We start from the raw sequence: 25,546 nt of genomic DNA, 5'->3' as shown, positions 1-25,546 counted from the left end.
CTGCGGAAATTGCCCACAGAAACATGATGGCCTAGCGTGAAGCGGGCCAAACATGTCACCAAACTGGAAATCCGTGCAGGAGCCAAGCGGGCCTGCATAAGAACGGAATCCATGTGTACCCCCAAGAAAGCTGTGTGTTGAGCTGGGGTAAGAACGCTCTTCTCCGTATTTAATCTCAAACCGAGAGACTGAATATGACGAAGGACAATGTCCCTGTGGTGCGTCACTAACTCCCTGGAGTGGGCTAAAAGGAGCCAATCATCCAGGTAATTGAGAATACGGATGCCCTGGAGCCGCAACGGGGCCAGAGCAGCATCCATACACTTCGTGAACGTCCTCGGTGCTAGAGCGAGGCCAAAGGGGAGGACCCTGTACTGGTACGCTCTTTCTCCAAAGGCGAACCTGAGGAATCTCCTGTGTCGCCGTACGACCTGGATGCGAAAATGGGCATCCTTGAGGTCTACTGTCACGAACCAATCTCCCAACCGATTTTGAGATATGATAGCTTTCAGCGTCAACATCTTGAATTTCCCTTTGTAAAGGGAGAAATTTAGTCGGCGGAGGTCTAGTATGGGTCGCAGGCCGCCGCCCTTCTTCGGGACTAGGAAATAACGGCTGTAGAAGCCCTGTTCGATTTCCCCCGAAGGAACCTCCTCTATCGCCCTTTTGAGTAGAAGGGACGAAATCTCCTGCTGTAGTACAGAAGCCTCTGTAGCGGCACTGCGGCACTGTCGACTACAGTAGGAAAGACCCCGTTGAAGCAGGGGGGGTTGCGACAAAACTGAAGCGTGTAGCCGAGTCGAACTGTGTGAAGGATCCAAGGCGATACCCCTGGTAGGCGCTCCCATTCTTGAAAGAAATGTGATAGAGGAAGAGGGGTGTTGCAGTGCAGAGGACATACCCGAGTCAGGGTGTCGCGCTGATTCCCGTGGGGTGGCGTGGTTGGCCATGGAGGAGAGCACCTGGCGTCCTGACACGTGATGGGAGGTACCACTGCCTGGATCAGAGTGACTGGGTCTGCCTGCTCCTGAGGAAAATGAAATGTGCCTCCGAGGATGCGATCAGCAGGTATAAAGTGCGTCGGGGGTGAGGGGAGAGAGCAAAATGCGTCTCCTTCCTCCCGCGCCGGACTGAGTGAAAAGGGTAAAATAGGGACTGCCCTTCGAAACACGTTGGGTGGCGAAGGTGACAGGGTAGGAAAAGGAGAGCTGGTTAGAGGCGGGCAGAAATGCTTGCGCGGTCTGTCCCAACCTCGTAGATGGAGAGGAGCTCTCCTTTTTCTGACCAGAGGGTCAGGAACGGCTCGAGGAAGCTGGAGCGGCCGGTTTGTTGGACCGCTTCAGCTGAAGACATCTGTGAGGTCGCTGGCGGGGAAACGGGCGACCGCGGGCTCCCCAAACCGTGGTTGGTGGGAGATGAGCCGGGTCACTCCTCCTAGTAGGGAACTCCGCTCTATGAGGGGGCGTTCTCTGGGTTGAGAAGGGGAGGGGTTGGAAGATTCCCTAACCCTCCTAGGCATAAATTGCTTAAACGCAGCCGACTGAGATTTAGCAGCTCGGAATTTCTCAACCACCGTGTTGACCGCCTCCCCAAACAGACCAGACTGTGAAATAGGGGCATCTAGGAGAAAAACTTTCTCTTTGTTGCGGATCTCCGTGAGATTAAGCCATAGATGGCGCTCCGCGCCAACCGCACCCGCCATAGAACGGCCTACAGCGCGTGCGGTGTGCTTGGTGGCTCTTAGGGCCAGATCCGTGGCTTTACGAAGCTCTTTGACAGCTTCAGGAGTCACTCCATTTCCCTCGTCCATTTCCTTCAGGACGTCCGCCTGGTAGGCCTGAAGAATGGCCATAGTGTGTAGGGCCATGCCTGCCTGACCAGCTGCCATGTAGGATTTCCCAATAAGGGAGGAAGTAGTCCTACACGCTTTAGAAGGAAGGAGGGGACGCGACTTCCATGACGGCGCAGACGACGGAGCGAGGTGATTAGCTAACGTGTCCTCGACCGCCGGAATGGCGGAATAACCCTGCTCCACAGAACCCACGAGGTTGGTGAAGTCAGCGGCTGCCGCATTTGTCAGACGAGCAGAGAAAGGCTGCTTCCAGGATCTGGAAATCTTGTGATGCAGATCACTGAAAAAGGGCAGCTTTCTTCGCTCTGGCCTAGAATTAGGGCCACTAAGAAATCTCTCGTCGAGTTTAGACGACTGTGACGAATGAAACGAATGACTCCTTCTCAAAAAACGCGAGCCTAGAGCGGAGGGTTTTGAGAAGCAGATTGTCACAGAATTTACATTTAGACGATCCTAAAACAGCCTCACGCGCATGCGAAAAACCCAAACACTTAACCGCTTCGTGAAGGCAGAGAAATCTGAGGAGCAGATGGCGCGCGCCTGTATAATGTGACGACGTAAGAGTGTCGGGGCGGCGCCCGCGCCATCAGCCAATGAATTGGCGTGATTCTATAAGGGCTTCAGACAATCGGCACACCCAGAGGGCGTTCTCACTGCGTCTTAAAGCTACGCAGCGTTGAGTGAACCTATGAAAGAGAACGCGTTTTCATGTGAGGCAAGAGAGGAGAGAGAACAGCAAATGTGTGTGGTCAAGTGCTGTTAATGCCATTTATTCAGATAGATATTTATTTTGTCATATTCCCTATACCCTCCAGAAGCATTTATGATTCCGAACGGTACTGCTTTGTAACTTTTATGCTCCGTCAATTTGTCATTTTGCTTATCCCTCACTGGTTGGCCTCTACTGGACAGTCAATGCAGATTTTATGTCACCAAATAATGCTAAGGGCAGGATTTGGGACAGGGCCAAACATGATATTATTCAGTGCACCTTTGAGTTTTCAATTGTATTGAAAGTGAACAGGCACCAAGGAGACCTTTATGCTCTTCCCCCTGCTTCAGGCCTCCCTTTGGCAGGTCCCCTGTGTACCCCGGCCTGTCTGGGCCTGGGGGGCGGCCAGCCTCCTTCCCTATCCCTCACCCCCATCACCCTCACTACAGTCCTGCGCAAGGCCAGGGCCAGCCTCACACTGAGCTGTTTGGGTAGGTTTAAGATTGGACCCCTGGCTGGATGGCTTCACTCTGCTTGAGTCTGCTCGCATCCGCTAGAAACAGCACAAGCCAAGTGCTATGCATTAGCTTCTCCTTTCTTCTCCACCACGGCTATGTTTTATTCTGAGTATTTAAGAAGACTAATCATATAGCTTTCACAAAGACAGGAGAAGAATCCTCTGGAGAAAACAGCAAAATGTTCTGTAGATTGGAGAACTGAAGCAGCAGCTTGTGTAGCTCAGAGATAAAGTGGAGTCTAAAAAGGTTTAAAGGAATCGTTCACCCAAGAATAAAAATATATATATTGTTCTTTATGTACTAATACTTGTCTTTTCCAAAATCTGTAAACTGTTTTTTCTTCTTCTGTGGAACGCAAAAGGGGAATTTTTGAAGAATGTTAACGCAGCTTTTATCCATTAAAATAACAACGGTTTACATTCAGATTTAAAATTGACGCATCGACAAGCAATACCGCATCGATTATCACATGTTGAGAAACTATAGTAGAAGGGAATATTTTCAGTGAATAATGACTTATATTTTGGTCTGTTACTTATGTGAGGTTATTGCTGTGACTTCACAAAACTTGGAATATACTGGAGAAAATCTGTGTGAAGATTCTTCTACATACAATTATACAGTTTCACTTTATTTTAAGACTTTTAACACTTTGTTACAGTGTAATTATACAAAGAATACCGAGTAATATTAATTAACTACATGTCCTATTATATAATAAGTTTTGGGTTAGGGTTAGTTGCTTGTGATTATGCATAATATGCTGTTATAAAAGTATATATAAGAAGTTTAACAGGGACACTAAAATAAAGTGTTACCAATTCTACTTGTGTTCCATGAAAAAAATGTAACAGGATATGGGTTTGGAGAAACATGGATTCAGTTTTGTAAACTTGTCCTTTAAGATATAATCAAAGAGGTTTTTTTTCTGATCAGATTAACTTTTTTTTTTATTTATTTTTTTTAGAACTGCTTACTACACCTTTAAAACAAATCATATTGCAATTACTTCTACAAATATTGCAAGTGCTGACATAAACATTTAACTTTTCATTTCTGCTTTTAAAGGCTAAAAGGCATATTGAAACAGCAGCTCTCATGTTCAACAGGGTGTGTAAATACTTCAAATTATAACAATGCCTTTGGTCTCCAAACTAAGCATGTTTCGCTCACTTATTTTTTCTGGATTTAAAAGTGGACATTTTGTTTATACCGAAATGAACCAAGTGTAAAAACAGTTTATCTTGGCCCTACGTGTGCATGGTGTCACAGCCATTTTAATAATCTCATAAGGCTATATTATTCTAATTAATAATTGGGTAGCCCTAGTGCAGTTTCTAGTTCGAGTCGAGGTGTGATTCGCAGAATTGTTGGTTGTTTTGGTAGCAGCAGTGTACAACTTGACCGATGGATTGTACCTCCATTGTACCTCATTTAAGACTTAAAGTGTAATATGGACTACAAACAACACAGCACAAAGCAACAGCACTTCCTTTTCCTTTGTGTATTAATCCTGAATGTCTTAACCCTCTTTACTGTCCCTGCATATTTGTTGCTTGCCAGCTATTAGAAATAAAGAAGAAAAGAAAATAAGTGTACTAACAACTTATCATTGAAATCTTCACATCTTAAACAGGCTCTTTTTAAATGTCTGTGTCCTTATGTTTGTGTCCTGTTATCCATAGGCCAAGCGGGTACCAGGCTGGGTCCCACATGCTTGGAATGGCTCCTGGAGGCCCCTACAACCATCCACCGAGCAACAGCTCAGCCAGAATGACCCCTCAAGGACCGTCCTACAACACAATGCCCACCGGTAAGCGTGAGAGTTTTCATTGATGTCTCAGTGTTTCAATGCGACAAGATTCCAAATGTTCCAAATGTTTTAATGCATGAAAACTTGTGCAAACTCATTACCAATGCAAGATAACGCAAATGTAAAATAAAAATGAAATGTTCTTAGGATAAATAACCAGAGGGCAAATACTGCAGACGATTATGCTTAAAGTCCCCCTGTAGTCAATAATTTCATCACTTAAAACTCATCTTTGATCACCAAAATGACATGTTTGATTTTTTTTTCCTTGAAAAAAAATATTATTCATGCCTTAAAATAGCTTGAATATAACTCTACACCCTTGCCTCATTTTGTATACGCGGTTCTATGAATATGCAAATGAGTCCCGCCTCCACTCACTCACACCAGCTCAGAGATCCACTCGTTGACGATCACACGTTGATCTGATTGGTTACAAGGTAGTTTGTGACATCAGAAACACCAACGATTTCAAACCGCGTTTTTGAGACTGTCTTTGGTTCACTGCCGTTTTAAGGAGAAAATACTCAGCAATAGTGTTGACTTAAAGCATATTAAAAACACCACATAGACATATAAACAACATTAAAAGATGGATTTTCACCACAGGGGGACTTTAATTAATCGAGAGAAGCAGAAATTGGGATCACGATTAAAATACGATTTATCGTGTAGCTTCCTTGCTGAATAAAAGTATTTCTTTAATAAAAAAAAAAATATCTTACTGGGATCTTACTGACACCAAATTGTTGAATGGTGGTGTATATTGAGAATATTCAATAAATCTGGAGTTTAATGCAGTATTTTTCTTTCAGTACAAAGTTATTACTTGACTAGTTTGAATATATACCTTTGTTTGGAGGGTGTGATCAGATGTTTGGCAAGGTGAGGTCTAAGGGTCTGAATTTCCTGTAGGGCCAATGACAGGCTCAGGGGACACCATGATGCCCAACGATCCCAAACAGAGAGCTGAGCACAAGGAGGAGGGCAGTACACCCGCCACAGATCCCCCTAAGCCAAAGGTATGAAGACATCTTTCTCTCTCTGACTCATTGAAGATGCTAACAGATAACTCTAAATCCCTGTAAATGGTAACATTACTCCAAAACCTTCTCTGTTACAGCCTACAAACAGTCTCTGACCTTTGCTTCAACCATAACTTTGTTAATATCTGCTCAGTAAAGGTGTAAAAATGAGTACATTGGTCTGACACCGTGTCCTAACCAGTGATTAAAGTCTTAGTCCACTTTGAAATGTCATTGGTTCAATCTCCTGCTTCACATTCTTGTAAATTAAACATCTTTGGCTGTGATTGTGTTTTAACTTTCATCTATTTTTTGCTGCTGGAATCTTGCATTGTACTTGGGACACGGTGTGAGAGTGAAAATTAAACACCATAATTATGGAATTTAATAATTGGTTATAGCCTGATTATTATAATAATACCCATTACCAAATCCACCAAATCTAGATCACCAATTTGCTTCCAGCACAGACATGTTCAATGGAGCACATCCCGAAAATGAAACTTAAACATATTGTTTTAAATAAGTAGTTTGCATCAGAGCATTGAAATAGAATCAGATTTTGACCAAATTTACTTTTTTCCCCCAAATAATTTGCCAGTCGTAATCAAATTGTTGTCATGGTAAATATTTACATCCTACTGCTTGTAGCTCTTCTAGTTTATCATTCTGTTGTTTACACTCCCTAAACTGAATACTGAAAGTATGTTGTTCTTGAATATTGTTCAATTTCACTGTGTTATTCAATAACCCAAGGAATATAATTCTCTCATGTGTCCTAATGAGCGCACATCTAAGCTCTGGAAGACCTTGCTTCAAATCTTTCTTGTGTTAACTTGTTCTTTCTCAGTCATTGCCTTTACTTTCATCAGAACTTCATTGTGTCATTAAGTTCAGCTTTCATTTGATTGGCTGAGATATGGCGCAGTAGCAGAGCATTCTCTCTCTGAATTCATCTTTCCATTCTTGCTTATGTGTCATTTTTTTTGTTTCATTTGTAATTCGATGTGATGTTCTGTTTTGTCCCCTTACTGATCAGAGGGAAGTAGTTCTGTCACTTTAAACAATTCTCAAAAAATGTCCTTTGTTTTCTTGCTAGCTCATGATAATCTTCATACTTTTTTCACCTCATGGCATCAGTCGGCACTCGGCAGTAGAGCACGGCTTTTTAATTTAACGTGTAGAAAACTTCACAACAAACAGAAGTGCCTGCAAACGTTGACCTTTATGTCTTGTCCAGCTGGCCGTGTTACAAGCTTTGTGTTGCTCTCCCTATTTCTGCTGACTATTTCACACTGTGTGTGTGTGTGTGTGTGTGTGTGTGTGTGTGTAATCCTGTAACAAGTATAACAAGTCATGCAATATAACACTGAGCTACTTGAAAGGTATGAATTGAGTCCAGCTCAGAGTGGTGCCAACTTCAGCCAGAACAAGAGCCAGAGTACAAAAAGAGTGTGACAGACAAAGATTTGAAGTTATACACGAAGTTTGCCAGTTTTTTGCCAAACTTTCTGAATGCTTCTTATGCTAAAGACAGTAGGCTTTGCATGGGAGATTTTTAGGACCGTGAATTTCAGGAGAATGTTTTCGACCTATTGCGATTCAAGCTATTCTATTCCACTGACAGGGTGCCAGTACTCCTGCTGATTAGTGTTAATTTCGCTAACGAGCTTTTACCGATGACGAGACAACGCCGAGGTCATTTAACGATAACTGTTACTATATCAACATGCAATATCGTTGACGAAAAAAGACGAGACTTAAAAATAAAACTTTACCAAAATCTCTCTTTATTTTTGTCGGAAAAAAAGAGGAGACAAAATATTACATACATTCTCAGTGATGAACTGTAATAAATCCAAACATGAATCTCGACTATATTGTTTGTGGTAACTAAATTTGCTGTTGTTTTAATAGAAAAAAACATTAATGTAATTTGCAATTATTGGAATTACTATTAGGAATTTCACCGTTTTATTTTTTGAGAATTTTCTTGTTTTACCTGTTTTCATAATGTAGAGAGACGGGAGTGTGTTAATATATATGATAAATAGCCTGCAATCAATCAGGTTAGACACTGAAGACAAATAAACAGTGATAAAGAAAGAACAAAGAAACTAATTATAGCATATAGGAAAACAAGCTGCAATAGAACAACGACACAAATGAAATAGACCAATCTGGAAAAACTTCCAAGCACTAGAAATAAGAAATAAATTCTATAAAGTAATGAAATTTATTAAAAAAAAAAAACACTGCATAGTCTTCACTGTGTAAATTAAATATACATGTATTCTTATTAAAGTTACAAAAGTGATTCGGTCTGTTACAGATATTCAGTTGTGTTTGTTCTAAGTTTAGTTTTTATGGACCTTTAGTTTGTATTCAGTAGTTCTTGTACTCCTTGTTTCAGTGTCTCATTTGCTGTCATGGACATTCATGTAATTATCACTGGTGTTTTTTATTTTTTCCCTCATTTAGCCAGTGTTTAAGTTTGCTCTGTTATTCCTTCAGTTGTCGATTGTTAATTGTGTGAATGCTTGTGTTTGCATTTGACACACTAGTTTAAACCACGTTTAAACTTTTTAATCCTGCCTTCTGTCTTCATCTTCAGTCCTTGACACAGTCAAGAGCAATGAGATATTTTCTTTTTGTTGGTTGATTAACATTAATAACGACAGCAGGTAAATTTGGATGCTGTCACTTTAAGGACGACTGCATGGATCCAATATACTCATGCGTTTTCTTTCTCAACTGTTTACGTTCAATTAAGACATAAATGACTGTGTTCACTATCAAATACATGGTCACTTTGTCAAGTCAAGTCACCTTCATTTATATAGCGCTTGTAACAATATGGATTGTTTCAAAGCAGCTTTATGGTGATAATAGGAAATTACCATAACAGATTGTTTAGGCTTTACAGCAGCTCAACAACAACAGTTGTCCAATTATTATTATTATTATTTTTTGACTCACAAGTATGTGCATTTAACCATTTAAGCCCAATTAGTTGGCAAAAAGCACTCAGTTTGACAGCGCTGAGAAACAGTCTTTCTGACAGCACGCGCATGTAGCGAAATGAGTTGTCTTTCATTGCTTAGGATGCTTCAGTGTTTTAAAATCACTTGTTTTTAAACCCCAAAACTTAAGAACGCCTGCAAACGATAAGCTTTAGACTGTGTAGCACAGCAACTTCATGTGAGCGTAACCGCGATAAGAGACGATAGTCCAAAATCTCTACCGATTGACAAATTCCTACCGGTTAATCGTGTCTGCCGGTATATTACCCACCCCTACTCTGTATTAAAGGATTAGTTCACTTCAGAATGAATATTTCCTGATAATTTACTCACCCCCCACATCATCCAAGATGTTCATGTCTTTCTTTCTTCAAGGTTTTTAAAGAAAAAACTACAGGATTTTTCTCCATGTAGTGGACTTCACCAGGAATCAATTGGTTGAAGGTCCAAATTAGTTTCAATGCAGCTTCAGATGACTCTACACGATCCCAGCCGAGGAATAAGGGTTTTATCTAGAGAAACCATTGGTCATTTTATAAATAAAAAAAACATTTATATACTTTTTAACCACAAATGCTTGTCTTGCACTTGCTGTGATGTACCACACATTATGCCATCACATTGAAAGGTCACGTTAGGCGAAACATGGTTGTAGGAAGTATTGACCTAGTGTTTACAAAGCGAACGTGCAAAAACAAAGTCAAACACCCTTTACAAAAAAATTTATAAATAAAAGGTAAACGAAACTATGTCGGACAATTTTGAAGTTGGAGGAGAAAATGAGACAGTTTTTCACCCTATCCTACATTGTTTAACCGGAACACGCGTGATCTTTCAACGTGAGGGCGTAATGTGTGGCGCATCACAGCTAGTGCAAGACAAGCATTTGTGGTTAAAAAGTATATAAATGTTTATTTTTTTTATAAAATGACCGATGGTTTCTCTAGATAAGACCCTTATTCCTCGGCTGGGATCGTGTAGAGTAATTTGAAGCTGCACTGAAACTGCAATTTGGACCTTCAACTCGTTGATTCCCGGTGAAGTCCACTATATGGAGAAAAATCCTGGAATGTTTTCCTCAAAAACCTTAATTTCTTTTCAACTGAAAAAAGACAGACATGATTATCATGGATTATCATGCGAGTAAATTATCAGGACATTTTAATTCTGAAGTGAACTAATCCTTAAACTTCTTATTTATTGAATCTTTGTATAAAAGCAGGATCCCACTTGAAATCATGCTTTTGGTCTGATTATCAGCACAGCTGTGATTACCTACCACCAATTCCCTCTTGCTTGTGTAATCTGTACATTCCCTGCAAATCTTTATTCGTTTTATTCGTTTATATAACTTCAAAGCTAGTTTGCGATGGCATAAAGCTGATTCAAATGACTTTGCAAATTACTTCTTAGTAAAAAAAACAAAACATGGGCCAGTTCTGGGAGAGTATTGCACATCGTTTCGGTGGACAAGAAGTAAAGGTGATTTGAAAGCTGTCTCTCACCATTCACCATGTGTGTGGGTTTCTCTTTCTTCCCTATGTGTTCTCCCATCACAGGACAACTACGGTTCTCAGTGTGTGTCCCAGCCTCCCACCCCTTCCCCTCTGTCCCCCAGCCCAGCTAGTCTGTCCTCTTATCAGGGGGACGACAGCGATAGCATTAGCAGCCCTGCCTGGCCAAAGAACCCCAGCAGCCCTGTAAGTGCCTCATGCACTTTTACTCTCTTCTCTTTATTTTCCTGCTTCTCTTTCTTCTTTCTTTGGTTATTTAGGTCTCCTGTTTGATGGTGTGAGCTGTTTTGACCGCAGATATGATGTAATTAGACTTTCTCATTATGACACTCTACCACAAGATTGTTATACTTTCCCCAATTTCTTTTCAGTTATATGCTGTGTTGGGGAAGCGACTTTAAAACTGTCTCTTGCTAAGCTGCTCATAATAAGAATCAACTACAAGCTACTGCATTGAAACTACATAAGGATGTTTTTAAATATATACAATGATATAAATTATACTTTAATCAGACCAGTATTTTTCTGGCCCAGATTTTTTTTTTTTTTTTTTTTTGAATGGTTGAAAATATTAATTTAGGTAACAGCATTATATAGAGCATTATTAGGTAGTAACATTATAAACAATAACAATTTTGCCATAAAAAGGCACAAAAACCATCAGCTGTTGGTTCAAGAAATAAATAAGCAAACTGATTGACTGCAGCAAACCAGACTTTGCAATGCTACATATGAGGGTACAGGACAGTTTATTACATCTTGATTTAATTATTGTATGGCTTTCAATATAATGTGACAACAATTGAGAGAAAGTAGCTTGTCACTGGAAAAGCTACTCTATTTTGAGAACTGCTGAGCTACAAATATTTCAGTAATTAGCTATTTTCCAACAGAGGTAGCATTTTTTTTGTGTGATATAGTGCCAAAGTGTTTAAATTTAAATAATTCAGACTCAATTCATTTTGCGTTTGACAGCGAACACCATTGTAAAAGAAAATATCCTTATTAAAACACATTTAAGAAGTGGGATTGGGGAAGAGTTCACAGCTAACTTGTACATGGCGAATCAGCTTTTCACAAAAGTTTTAATGAGAAAGTCTGTTCTTGGTTTTGTGATTCGTGGCAACTGGTAACTCGAACAAAATGGCAAGCTACAGTGTTACATAAAGTATCATGAGGGGAAATAAATGATGACAGAATTTTCATTCTTGGGTGAACTAACCCTTTAAATCTGTTTAAAGTGTTTAACATTTCGCTGTGTTTACAGTAAAATAGTAATTCCAGTCACAGTCTTGTACTCAATGTGGCTAAATTTTCATATTTTTATTATAATTTGTGGCCAAAAAGTAGCGCAAATATAAGGCAACACAGTGCAAACACAGATAAACATGGTACCGTTTGAAAGCAGCAAGTCGGTACTTGGTGTCCATGTAAGCTTATATATGTATATGTTAAGTGTTTCATGTGAGGCACCATGTAAGCTTAAATTAATTACCCCACAGGGATCAATAAAGCTTTAAACTTAAACTTAAACTTAAACTACTATACAGAAAGGCTGATATCATCACATTTTTACAATTTCAGTATCGAAATGTACCGCTAGTTTTGACAACACTAATTCAAACAACAAACACATTCCTTAAATACGTGAGCACATTTGTCCAGTAAAACTTATTCTGATTCCTAAATGCATAAACATAATCGGAAAGTATTCCAAATTTATTTCAAGTATTTCAAGCAATTTTTTTGTGGTTTAAATGTGGCCCTCTTGGCCTCTGAACTTGAGTACCTCTACCATACATTGTATACGCAGTGTTCTTTGAGCAAACCGTGTCATGCACAGGCACAGATAGTGCTGCTCAAGCAAATGCCCTTTTGCTCTCTGACTTGATTAGTGCCCTTTTCGCAAAACATTTTTTATCATTTTATATTTATTTTTTATTTAAATTTGCCGCATGGCATCTTTGCTACATCTGTGGTCACAAGCCGCCACACAGATCGAGCAGAGCAGCATTCACGTCTCACTGACCTGCATTCACTGGTGACAACCAGATTACGATAGTTTTTACCCTAAGCTTCTGCGTTGTTTGTCACTGCTGTCAAATTAAACCACTATTACAATCTACAGTAGTGCCAGTCTAACGTAGACAATAGCCCTCCATTAAGCTTTACAAGAAGTAAGCGAGTGGTGTAAAATAGCATTGTGCAGGGTTGGAAATGCCACCAAAATTAATAAAAATTGCTGCAAAATTTAAGATATGAATTGTCCCTGTATGAGATTTTGTCTTTTATACCATATGATATGTCTAGGCAATGTCACACAAGAAAAAGTGTTGTTTTCCTGAATATCAGCACGATTGCAAATGTGAGATTAATTTTAATAAAACAGTTCAATAAACAATATTCATTTAAAATTCTAAACACAGTAATGTCAATTTTGACTTTTTGCTCTATTTAACCAATGATAGTAGTTCCGAACAAAGAAGTTGCGCAACTCAGAGTAAATGAACAAATCTGTGAATTCATGTTTCTTTGCCTCACAAAAATCCTTTCTTGTGCATTCATTGTTGATGTGAAGAGAAAAATATTTTGTATGTAACCGGTGGCTTTTAGAGCTATCTTGGGTTTATTGAAGTTTTGAAGGTTTATCCTGGAGCCCGAACACTTTAATTAGGTCAGTTTGTCTAATTTGATTTGAATTGTTATCCTGGCTGTTGCCACCATTACAATTAAGAGTGTATCATTTCAAATTTTCCAACATTTCATATATATTCAAAGTATTTACGATTTAAAACAGTAATCTCATAACATTATTCATGTAACTGTAATGCAGTGTAAATGCATCTAAATAATAATAGCATAACATATAGTAATCTTTGTCTGTAATGCACAACATTGATTTTGCTCATTTACCAATTCCAGCATAATGCCAACAGAGGACATATTTATTTCAATGTGCAAATCATTTAAAGATGTTCTACAGTATGAAATGTAATTTTTATAGTAATTATGAGAGACTTGAGCACCTGCCCTCACTAATGTCTGTGCACGGCCCTGGCCATGCATCAATACTCATACCTGTCCGAAAAGGTTAAATGGTGAACTTTACTTGCATGAGACCGTCAGAATGGGACATATTGAGCAATGTGGATAACACTTTTACTCAGGACAAAGAACGATGGGCTTCACAGTATGGGTGTGTCGGTGGCGATATATATCTCACTCTGTTCTGTATCCATCCACCCCAGAAGCTCAGCACGGGGAACATGACGAATGAGAAGATAACACGACTGTACGACATGGGCTGTGAGCCTGAGAGGAGGGCATGGGTGGATCGCTACATCTCCTTCATGGAGGAGAGGGGCACGCCAGTCCCGAACCTGCCTTCAGTGGGCAAGAAGCCGCTGGATCTGTGCCGCCTCTACCTCTGTGTTCGAGAAATCGGAGGCTTGGCTATGGTGAGCAGTTCTTTTGGTTTCTGTGAGAGTGCTGCCGTCTGTTCGTGCTGGGGTTTTAAAGGAGCAGAGCTGTGAAATGCATGTTAAAGAACGGCGAAAGCTCTCGTATTCTTCCTCATATCTGCCTCAACCATCAATCACAGACATCAAAGAAACAGAGAAGGGAATTGGCTAAGAATACATTGCACCTGCTGATGGTGTTCTTTATTTGCACATGCTCTCTGCATTTGGTTTGCGCCTAGGATCTCGCACAAGGTTCATGGAAGACAAAATATTCCAGAAAAGACAAAAAAATTGACCGCTGACAAGATTGTTACAAAGTACACAAACATCCTTTTATATCAGGGGTCTTCAACCTTTTTCAGGCCACATTGGTGGATAAAAAAGATGAAACAGGAAATTTTTACAAAGTTTTAAAAGTTTTACATTTGAAGCCTGGTCTAGTTAATAACATGCATTTAGTAACATATCGATGTGTCCTTGTTACACTTTACATGTATGTACTATTGTAATAACAGCAAATTATACATAATTACAAGCAACTAACACTAAACCAAAGGCTAAATCTAACCCCAAGCAAACCTATAGTAAGTACATGTTTTTTAATATCACTCAGTATTTATTTGTCTAATTACATTGTAACAAGGACTACATAAACATATTTACATTATTGATGCACATTGAATAAGTACCACATTGGCTTATTTTGAATATTTAACTGTGCATGCTCATTTTCTCTTTTTACATTTAGGTGATTTTTTTGTGATTACAATAATCTTTAATATTTTAATAATTGTTAAATGTAATCTCAAATGTAATATGTTAAAATCTTAAATATGAATATTTTACAATAAGGTCTCATTTGTTAATATTAGTAAATGCATTAGCTAACATGATCTAATATATAATAAGGTGTATTATAGCATTCATTGATTTTTTTTAATGTTCATTGTTTATTCATGCAAGTTCATTATGCATTAATTAATGTTAACAGATACAACTTTTGATTTAAAAAAAAATATTATTAAATGTTAAAATTAACAAAAAATATCCAATGCTGTAGAAGTATTGTTCATGTTAACTAATGTAGTTAACTATTGTTAACAAATGAAATCTTATTGTTAGTGTTACCATTGTTCACGTTGGTGGAACAAACGCTTTCAAATTACCTCATGTCTATGAGTACCACATAATAGTACAATTATAATGAACGTAAACAACTTATTTACGGTTATTGTTGGAACTTGAAAAAATTGTTTACAGCATGACGAAATTACTAATTATGAGAATGATGAACACTTTAATTATTGATTGCTATCAGGATGTGGAGACTTTCATCCAGTATTACAACAAAAAAAAAGTTTATGAAAAACATTGCCTACCCTAGCTTTAACTTGCAATTAAATCAGTCTTTATTAATGTACACTGTTAGTCATACATACTTGTACATTTTAAATGCACTATTTACTATTACATTTTAATTTAGGGGGGTAATGAAACATTTAGCTAAACTTTAGCTTCTCTAGCTTTATCTTTAAGGTTAACAAATGTTGTGTTTTTTTTTTTTGTTTTTTGTTTTTTACAAAAAAGAGATCAACTAGTCCCTCAGCAGAACTGCCACAGACCCCCTGTTAAAGACCCCTGCTTTAAATAAAGCTTTTGTTTACCGCCAGCTTTCTGTGGGCGGTAATCGCGCAATGCTAATTATTTCTGGCTAACAGTGATGATGTTTGTGAATCCTGCGCATTCTATAATGAGCCTCATTTACATAGGAAATAGGTATGTTTATCAAAAAAAAAAAAAAGAACAATGAATTAATTTTTTAGACACATATAGCACTTAGATAAGCTAAACTGGGGGTGGCGTGCAAATCAGTCACAGGGTTAGATGGTTGAACCACTTAGTGAACTGATTGTTTCTCGAATGGTTTTGATTGAAAATCTCTCCTTGAACAGGTAAATAAGAACAAGAAATGGAGAGAGCTGTCCACCCACCTGAATGTGGGAACATCCAGCAGCTCTGCCAGCTCCCTCAAGAAGCAGTACATCCAATACCTGTTTGCCTATGAGTGCAAGGTGGAGCGTGGAGAGGAACCCCCGCCTGATGCGTTCAACATGGGAGACGGCAAGAAGCAGACACAGCAGGCCAAGATCCAGCCACCCTCACCCGGTGAACAACTTTACAGGATTACTGTGGGGAGAACAGACTCCTAGACTGTATACTGAAGGCTTATAGCCATCAAATCACTATGCTCCATGTTTTATGGACTACAGTCAAACAAAAAATTATTCAGACACCAGATAAAATTTTTTATATTTTTCTACTAGTGGGTGCAGGACACTATAGTTCATTTATGTAAGTGAGGATAGAATAATAAGTAAACTGTGACATATTATACCCAAAAAATTCTTCATACAGTGGACTACCAGTAAAAGTTGTAAAAATTTGGGACCAAAAATTATTCAGACACAAGTGTTTTTTCTTTAATTGCTAATGCAAACTTTTTACACCACATACTGTACAAAATTAATCATTGCTTGGCAATTTGTTGACCTAAATTGGTATTATCTAATTGTGTACTTAAATTTAACAGCTGACAGCTATTCAACCTAATTAATTTGTGAGACAGTCTAACAGAAGGATGGCCAAAACCAGTGAAATATCAACTGATTTGATAACTCTTGAGTTCTTGACATATTTTATTACCATTTTTTTAAACTATAGTGAATAAACTGTGATAATGTGAGAAATGAAGGTGTCTGACCAAATTTTGGTTTGACTGTATGTCGTTTATTCAGGTGTAACCCTTTATTTTGCCTTTTTTTTTTAAATTATTTGATTAGAAACTCACTCATTAGTGTTTAAGAACGTGAAAGTGAAAAGAAAGTTACATGTGAAGGCTGAGTATGGGAGTATTTGGGAGTATTTTGTAGAGTATTTGTTCTCTGCATTTAACCCATCAAAGTTGTCAGATAACAATCTTGTTGAAGAACATTCAAAAGGCACGTTTCCACCAAAACTCAACCAATCAGCATGTTCAGCGCCCAAGTCCCACCCCTGAAAGTTCTGAACTTTGATAAAGTACTACCTCATGAGCAGGGACTTTCTGAGGGGGACATTTTTACCCGCAACTTCATTTAGATCCGGTTTCCTGTGGTGGAAACGCGTGTAAAGCTACTTGCTTGCAATCCATGGAGAAGATAGATTTGTGAACATTTTTTTTTTTTTTTTCAGTCATTTCTTGACTGAAAACCTTATCCAGTGACTTATCCTTATCAAACAACTGTAATCTTGAAGGACAATTCACTAATTAAAAACAACAACCCAAATATCAACCATCCTAGCAACTTAGTGGCCAGTTTTTCATTAAAAGTTTTTCTTTCTTTTTTTTCCTCAATTACTTAGCTGTAATAGTGATGCTATTGGAGTCCAGTATAATCTTCATTAAATTCTTAGATTCATCTGCATCACTCACATGTCTCTCTGGTCTGCCTGCCTTATAATGAATTCAGAGCGGCTCTAGACAGAGCTATAAATATCTGACAGGTGATTGAGTCAAACTGAGACGGAGGGGGGGAGGGGGGGTGAGAAAGAAAGAGAGCTGCCAAGCTGCTGGCTTAAGGATTCCCGTTCCCCCTCTTCCTGAGGCTAATGACTGATGACGTCACAGGAAAAGAGAGAGAGAGAGAGAGAGAGAGAGAGCTGTCAAACAGCAGGGGAGGGATTCCCTCCAAGTAGATTAATGGGGGAGGAGTGTGGGATAAAAACAAAAGTGACCTCAGCCTGACCCCTCGCTCAATGCAGACCAGTGAGCCAGCGCTTTTTTCCATCTCTCTCCCTCTTTCTCCCGCCCTCTCCGACTCCCGGAATATGCGTAAGGTCATTGGCGGTCACACAGACTGGAAGTGTTACAGCATAGCACCATGTATTGTTTACTTTCAGTGCTGAAAGATGGTTTTGTGGCTGGCAGCAGATCAAGGACATGTAAAGCAGACACTCTTTCATTCCCTCGTTCTTTCATTCTAACCCAATTCTTTTAGTTCCCTGCGCTGAAACCTTTTGAAGTACATTTTACTGCTCTGAGCTGCGGAGGAAAATGCAAATTGGTTTTATTACTTTGCATCAACTGAACCGTAGAAATTTCAGACGTTATTAGGATGGTGTCCTTTTATGCCATTGCATTTCTATGGAAATTAATAACTAGTGTATTCAAATGTTATTGGATTATGGAAATGCAGTCTGGGGATTGTAAGATTTGGATTTCTTTCCCTGGAGCTTGGAGGAACTGATTAGGACATTGTCATTTGCTTGTAGATTTATAAAATACCATTAAAGCACAATCAGAATATTATAATAATAAAATATTTATTTTAATGAGGCTTTCATATTATTAAAATTTTGGTAATATGTAGTTCTTTGTTTCATGATGGTGGGAAACAATTTTGATTCAGGGAATCACTATGTTGTTATGAACACCATTTATCATTCTATAAATAAATTTAAAAATCGTATCGCAAAATTGCATCTTTGCAAAATAGTTTGAGAGCATCGAAATGTGTATACATTTTTTTCCAAGCCTTACTTTTCACTCCCTAAACAAATGAAAGTGATCAATAAAGAGGACACTCATTTTTGTGTACAATAATTCTTTCACATAACGTAGCCCTTTTCTACTCTGTTCAACAGCAAACTCAGGCTCTCTTCAAGGGCCGCAGACTCCTCAGTCTACAGGCAGCAGCACCATGACAGAGATGCCAGGGGACCTAAAGCCACCAACACCGGCCACCACACCCCATGGACAGGTGACCCCACTACCAACTGCCAGGTGGGCTAAATTGATGTATTATATCTTAGTGTCTGTCAGTGTTGGGCACTTGGAAAATGTAGTGAGCTAAGCTAGCAGTTACTCTACATTAAATGAAGCGTCTCTACACTGAAGCAACCCCCCTGGGAAATGTAGCAAGATAAGCTCCATGGCAAAAGTATAAACTATTTTACTACATATAGATAAACTATAGACTACATTTAAACTATTTTTTTTAATTAAATTTTTATATTAAACCAACCATTCCAAGTCAATGCTATCTCAGTGATCAATAAAACTCAGGCAAACAGATAGGCAGGAATCATTTTTCAGTTCAATTGTTTATTCAAAAACTGTTCCAAACCAATTTGAAAACAAGAACAATAACAAAACCATAACTATAGAAAACCAGATAACTATAGAAAACCATAACTATAACAAAACCAGGTGTCGAGAGTGTGTGCATCTTTCCATCAAGTACATTTCTTGCGTGTCAGCCCAAGGAATGGTACGTGATGTCACCGTCCAGAGCAGAAGGTGGCGTCACTTACTGATCCAGGATCAGTGATCCTTAGCAGTTGTATTTCCTAGTTGAGCTTGAGCTTCATAAATGCTTGGGGAAATGTAGCTTGTGTGGACGCTACCGCATTACTTGATCAATAAAAAGAGCTACCACCATGCTACTGAGAAATGTAGTTAAACTACTTTTAGCAACGCTACTGCCCAACACTGGTGTTTGATACTCAAAGTGTGTGCATGTATTGATTTTTTGTCCTTGTTTCACCCACACTTCTTTAGAAACAGTGGTGTTAGTGTGCAAGATCCGTTCTCCGAAGGCAGTGACCCAGCCTTCCAAAAGCGAGGCCCCATGCATGGAGATGCCACCTCTAGGATGCAGTTTGACACCAGTAAGGATCCCTATGGAGCTCCCAGGAAAGGTGTGTTGTTGCTGCTGTAATTACTGCGTATGGGGCTGGTTTCACATTTCTGCTCACTGCTGCCTCCCTGTGCTCCATTTACTAGAGCTGCATATTCATTATTTTCTTGGACATTGCTGCCATCTAGTGTCTGCAGGTTAAAGCCAGCATGAAATTAAAAATGACCTGAATATTACGTTTCATAGAATATTCTTTAGATATGTAAATACTCTTTCATGTTCTTTATCTTCCTTGCAGTTAAAAAGTGTTAATTTGTTTTCAGGTGGCTCTGAGTCCTTCATGCCAGGGCAGATGCCAGGCAGCGGCATGCAAGATATGTATCCACGTGGCCCACCCTCAGGAATGGGTATGGGTCCACGACCCCAGTACTCCTACAACCCTGCTTTTGAGAGGAGGTAAGACAGAACACCTTGGTGTCAGTTCATAACTGCATAAAAACAATGCAAACATCAAAATCAGTATGCCAACTTTATTTTATGTTTATGTTCACAGGCCAGACCATATCATGGGACAAGACGGGGGAATTGCCCCCCCTGGAAACCAGAACAACATGGTACATTCCAACAGTGATCCCAGCATGTTCTCTGGCAGTAGATATGCCTCTCATCAGAGGTAAGAAGTGGCTATTGTTGACTAGTTTATATGAATGCATATGGTGTATAGAGCTGTAGTTTATTATTATATGTTTTACTGTAGACATGGACATGACGGCTATGGGCAGCAGTACCCTCACAGCATGCCATATGGTGCACATGGGATTTACCCCCAACAGCAGGTCAGCCATCAAATGTGATCAGAATTGATCCCTCTTTTATGCTGAGAGTTAGAGAGAGTTTGTGATAAGTCTTTATGATTTTTCATTTCATTGTGGTTTGGGCTGGGACAAAATATCGATAGGGAAATATATCGTTGTCCTTCTCCGTGCTATACGAGAATTGATACGCTGGCGCCAAATATCGATATTTTCATTAATAAAAGAAGGCGCTCTAAATAGATTCCCCTGCTCCCAGCGTCGCTACTTCATGGCTCCTCGAGGTGGCACTCAACACATGAATGAGGGAAACTAGAACATAAGTTAACTAGCCGGACAGCAGTGTGAGTAAAATAATAGATGCTCCTGCCACGTTTAAGTCCAAAGTCTAGAAAACTTGCACTTAACCTTTTCACTTGCATTTTGTTTTCATAGTTAGACAGATATCGTGATGTATCATTATAGGTTTGTCTACCAATATATTGATTATCGCAGAATTGCTTTTTCATGATATTATCGGTATCGTGAGCCACGCATCGTATCGTGAGGAACCCTGTGATTCCCACCTCTAAATGTGGTAATTATTTATGCTATATTAATACTTTATTTTGACACTTTGTTTATTGGCTGTTGCAGGGTTATAAGCGGCCTGGAGAAGGGATGTATGGCCCTCCACCTAAGCGGCATGAGAGTGAAGCTTATGGTATGCAGTACGGGGGCCAGCAGCCTGACATGTATAACCAATATGGTTACCCAGAACGTAGGCCCATGCAAAGCCCGTTCCCCTATCCATATGGACGTGATCGCATGCAGCCAGGTGGACAGGGACCTCCTCAGCATAGCATGATGAGTGGTGGACCACCCCCATCCTCTAACTCCAGCGGTGGGCATCAGGGGAACATGTGGCACACCAGGCATGACATGAGCTATCCTTACCCCGGCCGGCAGGGTCATGGGGCCCCCTATCCCTCCATGAGCCGTGGAGACGATCCAGAAGTCAGGGCTAGTCAGGACAGTCAGTGGCCTGGTCAGCGTCAATCACCATACCCACCACACTCTTCATCTGCTTCCAGCTCCATGCCCCCCATGGTTAGCCGGCAACCATCTTCCTCCTACCAGTCTCCTCCAGCAATGCCAAACCACATCTCTCGTGTCCCAAGCCCTGCACCATTCCCTCGGTCTGTGGGTGGCTCTATGTCACCCAATAAGGCTCACATGATGGCCTCTATGAAGCAGATGCAAAAGCCGGGTGGCCCAGGGTCCATGCCAAGTACTCAAAGTGGTGGTATTCCTGGGCAAGGCTTCCCAACAATCCATCGGGATTACCCATTGGATTCTGTGGAGGCCACACAGCCACAGCTTAAACCCCGCCGAAGGTTAACTTCCAAAGACATTGGTATGAAACCCTTTTCCAATGATAATATTTTTTTATTTAATTGGCCTGGTTATGGCAATGTTCTTAAAAATGCTTGTAAATCTTGTAGGCACACCAGAGGCTTGGCGTGTGATGATGTCCCTGAAGTCAGGGTTGCTTGCAGAGAGTACATGGGCTCTAGATACTATAAACATATTGCTCTATGATGACAACACTGTGTCTTCCTTTGGCCTATCTCAGGTAAGTATGGACCAGGCACTGTTGGGTTTTTAGGCTTAAAAGTAAAAAGGGTAGGAAATTATTGCAGAAGTCTTGTATCCCTTTTTGCAATTTTGTGGTAATATTTAATAGCACTTTATGATAAATAATAGGCTATAATAATGTAATAGATTTTGTGTCTTTTGCTTTTCTAGATGCCCGGTTTCTTGGAGCTCATTGTTGAATATTTCAGAAGGTGCTTAATAGAGATCTTTGGGATCCTTGAGGAATATGAAGTTGGATCAGAGGGTCAGAAAACTCTCCTCGGCTCATGTTCAGAACCTACAGAAAAAGAGCAACCTTCGAATCAAGACCTAAAAAGCCAATCCCTTACAGAACAAGTGGAGAAGCAATTAGATACAGAGCCTGAGAAACCTCAGCCCAGCAGCTCGGCAACACTCATTATAGAGAAAAAGGAAGAGTTGGCAGAGGGTAAGGCTGATGATGAAGAGAACAAAATTGGTACAGAGCCATGTCCTCCAGTGGAGCCCAGACCCAAGCAAGCCAGTAAGTTTGACAAGCTCCCAGTGAAAGTTGAGGAGAGAGAGGCTGTGGCTGATTCTGTGGAGGATCGATCAGAGCTGCTAGGCCTGGCCGGGGAGTTCACCAGTGGTCTGCTACATTGGAAAGCAGGTGGAGGGGACTCCACTGCCCACATCCAGACCCATTTAGAGAGTCGTGGGGAAGAGGAAGAACAGAAGCCCTTAGAGAATCAGGAAGGTGTGCAGGAAACGGTTGAAGAGGAGCCCAGGAGGAAAGAGGAATTGAAAAGAGAACTTCCAGGCCCTTCAGAGGAAAACTTGACAGCCACTGTAGATGACATGCTAAGTTCTCGTCCAGGGTTGCTATCAGGAGGTGAAACTCAGACATTCCTCTTCCGCAACAGAGAGAACAACAGCAGCATTACTTTACTGGAAGATGAGCCCCGATGCTGGGATGAAGCCCCTCTTTCAGTAGCCGAGGGCTGGCAAGATGAGTTGGCCAAGCGCTGCATCTGTGTGTCCAATATCATTCGTGGACTCTCCTTTGTCCCTGGCAATGACAGCGAAATGGCTCGACACCCAGGTTTAGTGCTCATTCTTGGAAAACTTGTGCTTCTGCACCATGAGCACCCTAAAAGAAAAAGGATGGCGCCTACCTACCAGAGAGAGGAAGAGCGAGGTCTGGCTTGCAGCAAGGATGAATGGTGGTGGGACTGCCTTGGTGCCTTGCGTGAGAACACCTTGGTCACCCTTGCCAACATTTCCGGACAGCTAGACCTGTCTATTTATCCAGAAAGTATCTGCCTTCCAATTCTGGACGGGCTGCTCCACTGGATGGTGTGCCCTTCAGCAGAGGCCCAGGACCCCTTTTGCACGGCGAACGGCTTCTCCTCGCTTACGCCGCAGAGGCTTGTGCTGGAGTGCCTGTGCAAACTGAGCATCCAAGACTCTAATGTTGACCTTCTGCTGGCCACTCCTCCTTTTAGCAGACAGGAGCGCCTCTTTGCCACGTTAGTGCGGCATGTCGGCGAGCGAAAGAGTCAGGTGTGCCGTGAGATGGCCGTAGCTGTTCTCTCCAATCTTGCACAGGGTGACCCGACAGCTGCCCGAGCCGTAGCCCTGCAGAAGGGCAGCGTGGGAGCCTTGATAGGCTTTCTAGAGGACAGTGTTTCCATGGCACAGTATCAGCAGAGCCCTCACAGTCTCTTGCACATGGGACACTCCACCCATCCTGAACCGCCCAGCATCAACATGATGTGCCGAGCCGCCAAAGCCCTGCTGGCCATGGCCCAAGTGGAGGAGAACAGGCCTGAGTTTGTGCTCTTCGAGAGCAGGCTTCTTGATATCTCGCTGTCCTCCGTGCTGAACTCTGGCGTGGCGGCCATCCTGTGTGAGGTACTGTTTAAGCTTGGCCGCTCGTGACACGCACAAAGGAGCCTAGAGTGCCATCATGGGAACGCGCGGCTGAGCTGAGCCACAGAGATCACACACAACTGTTGGTGTTATATTTTTATTTAAGGAAAAGAACACAAACAAAAATTGTTTTTACATACAAATGAATATATAGAGAATATATATAGCTCCTCTGCCCCATTTCCCAGTTTTCATTTTGGATTTTTAAATGATTTTAATACAGATATTTAATACTTGGTCTTTTTGTTTTTTCTATTCTTTTTTTATTTGTTTTGTTTCGTTTCATCTGTGTATTTTCTTTCATTTGTTTTAACCAAAGTTGGCATCTGATACACGTTTTTAGAGTATTTTGCTCTCAGAATGTTTTTAATTGTTTTGATGCAGTGTTTTGTTTGTTTTCTTGTGGGACTTTGTTTATTCGGGGAATGCAGATTTATTTAAATTGTGAGACATGTTGTAGATAGAACTTCTCTTGCAAAGTGTTGCGATAAAAGAAAAAAAAACAAGAAAAAAAAAAAAAAAACACTGATTTTAAGACATACATGTATACAGCTCTGAAAAAAGCATTGTGCAATAGATTTAGCTGGCTCAGAGGGGAGATGATGAAATGTGAATGACCACAGGCAATGTTCTGATCTGACCACCAGTGTTGCACTGTTTCACCACACCAGTATCTGAGGGTCAAGCGAGTGTTGGTTTCTAAACTGACTTGCTTCCATATAAGTGCAGCCGCAGAGGCTCCTCTCTCTGACGGCAAACTCAAAAGTGCTTCGGTTACCCCTCTTCTCTATACTATATTCACGGGTCAATTTGTATATAGAAACTGTACATTAAATGGGCCCCCTTTCACATTTTTGTTTCCTTCAAGAGATGTGGTATTATACAAAGTGAGTAGTTAATGCTACATGCTATTGACATTTGCAAATGAATATTGTTTTCAGGTGAGGATAGTCTTCAAACATGTAAGGGGCCGTTCACACAGGGTGAGTTCTTGCATTCGATCTGCGCCATTTTTTGAATTGTTGGTCATATGTGCACATGCCAAACAGACACATTTGGTCATTGTGCTGCACCTTGTTGTTTTCGGCTATTTTCAAGTTGAAAATAGTTAGTATTTTGAATGGGTACACAGCAGATCAATGTCGATTTTACAACAATGGACCAATCAGATGAATTTGGGTGCTGGAAAAGCATCTCTAGTGGATTAAAGCATGTACATTAGCAATTGTGTATGGGATTTAATGCGCCTGTAAACGCACTTGTTCAGTTCAGTTTTTAATTCAAGAATGTATTCTGTGTGAACGCCCCCAAAGACTTTCCTGTATGTCCTATAATGAAGTGCTGTGTGACAAGAGATAGCAATGGCTCCCTCTAATGGCCTTAGATTTTTGAAATTACAGGCTAACTGAAAGACGTCTGATGGCATAAATGTAATTCAATGTGAAAGTTACCCCAAAATTACTTAATGATTTTAACAAAAAATATGTACAACTCTTTATGTAAGCTCTTTTTGCTCCATATGATTTGATGACCATTGTTTATTCAGTATAAAGTCTTTATACATGTTCCACATGTTAAAAGTAAATGTACATGAAATTTGGTCGAGCACT

At 40.3% G+C, this 25,546-nt stretch overlaps 1 protein-coding gene across 5 annotated transcripts in view; it reads left to right on the top strand.

Moving 5' to 3' along the window:
- arid1b (AT-rich interactive domain 1B) overlaps positions 1 to 25,536 on the top strand; it is an 89,254-nt gene extending 63,718 nt beyond the window's left edge. The window contains exons 9-22 of one of the 5 annotated variants that reach the window (XM_084091088.1): positions 2,915 to 3,055; positions 4,768 to 4,895; positions 5,811 to 5,917; positions 10,503 to 10,643; positions 13,706 to 13,915; positions 15,871 to 16,084; positions 18,602 to 18,740; positions 19,518 to 19,657; positions 19,920 to 20,052; positions 20,150 to 20,269; positions 20,354 to 20,432; positions 21,045 to 21,804; positions 21,893 to 22,023; positions 22,197 to 25,536. In XM_084091088.1, coding sequence (XP_083947214.1) covers positions 2,915 to 3,055; positions 4,768 to 4,895; positions 5,811 to 5,917; positions 10,503 to 10,643; positions 13,706 to 13,915; positions 15,871 to 16,084; positions 18,602 to 18,740; positions 19,518 to 19,657; positions 19,920 to 20,052; positions 20,150 to 20,269; positions 20,354 to 20,432; positions 21,045 to 21,804; positions 21,893 to 22,023; positions 22,197 to 23,945 — 4,192 coding nt within the window. In that variant the 3' untranslated portion in view covers positions 23,946 to 25,536. The remainder of the gene's footprint in view (positions 1 to 2,914; positions 3,056 to 4,767; positions 4,896 to 5,810; positions 5,918 to 10,502; positions 10,644 to 13,705; positions 13,916 to 15,870; positions 16,085 to 18,601; positions 18,741 to 19,517; positions 19,658 to 19,919; positions 20,053 to 20,149; positions 20,270 to 20,353; positions 20,433 to 21,044; positions 21,805 to 21,892; positions 22,024 to 22,196) is intronic. The other 4 variants (XM_084091089.1, XM_084091091.1, XM_084091090.1 and 1 more) reach the window with 4 other exon arrangements.
- Positions 25,537 to 25,546: the final 10 nt, after the last annotated feature.

This window comes from Abramis brama, assembly GCF_963993115.1.
Source record: "Abramis brama genome assembly, chromosome: 18".
Lineage (NCBI taxonomy): Eukaryota > Metazoa > Chordata > Actinopteri > Cypriniformes > Leuciscidae > Abramis > Abramis brama.
This window is presented reverse-complemented; position numbering and strand designations above follow the sequence as displayed.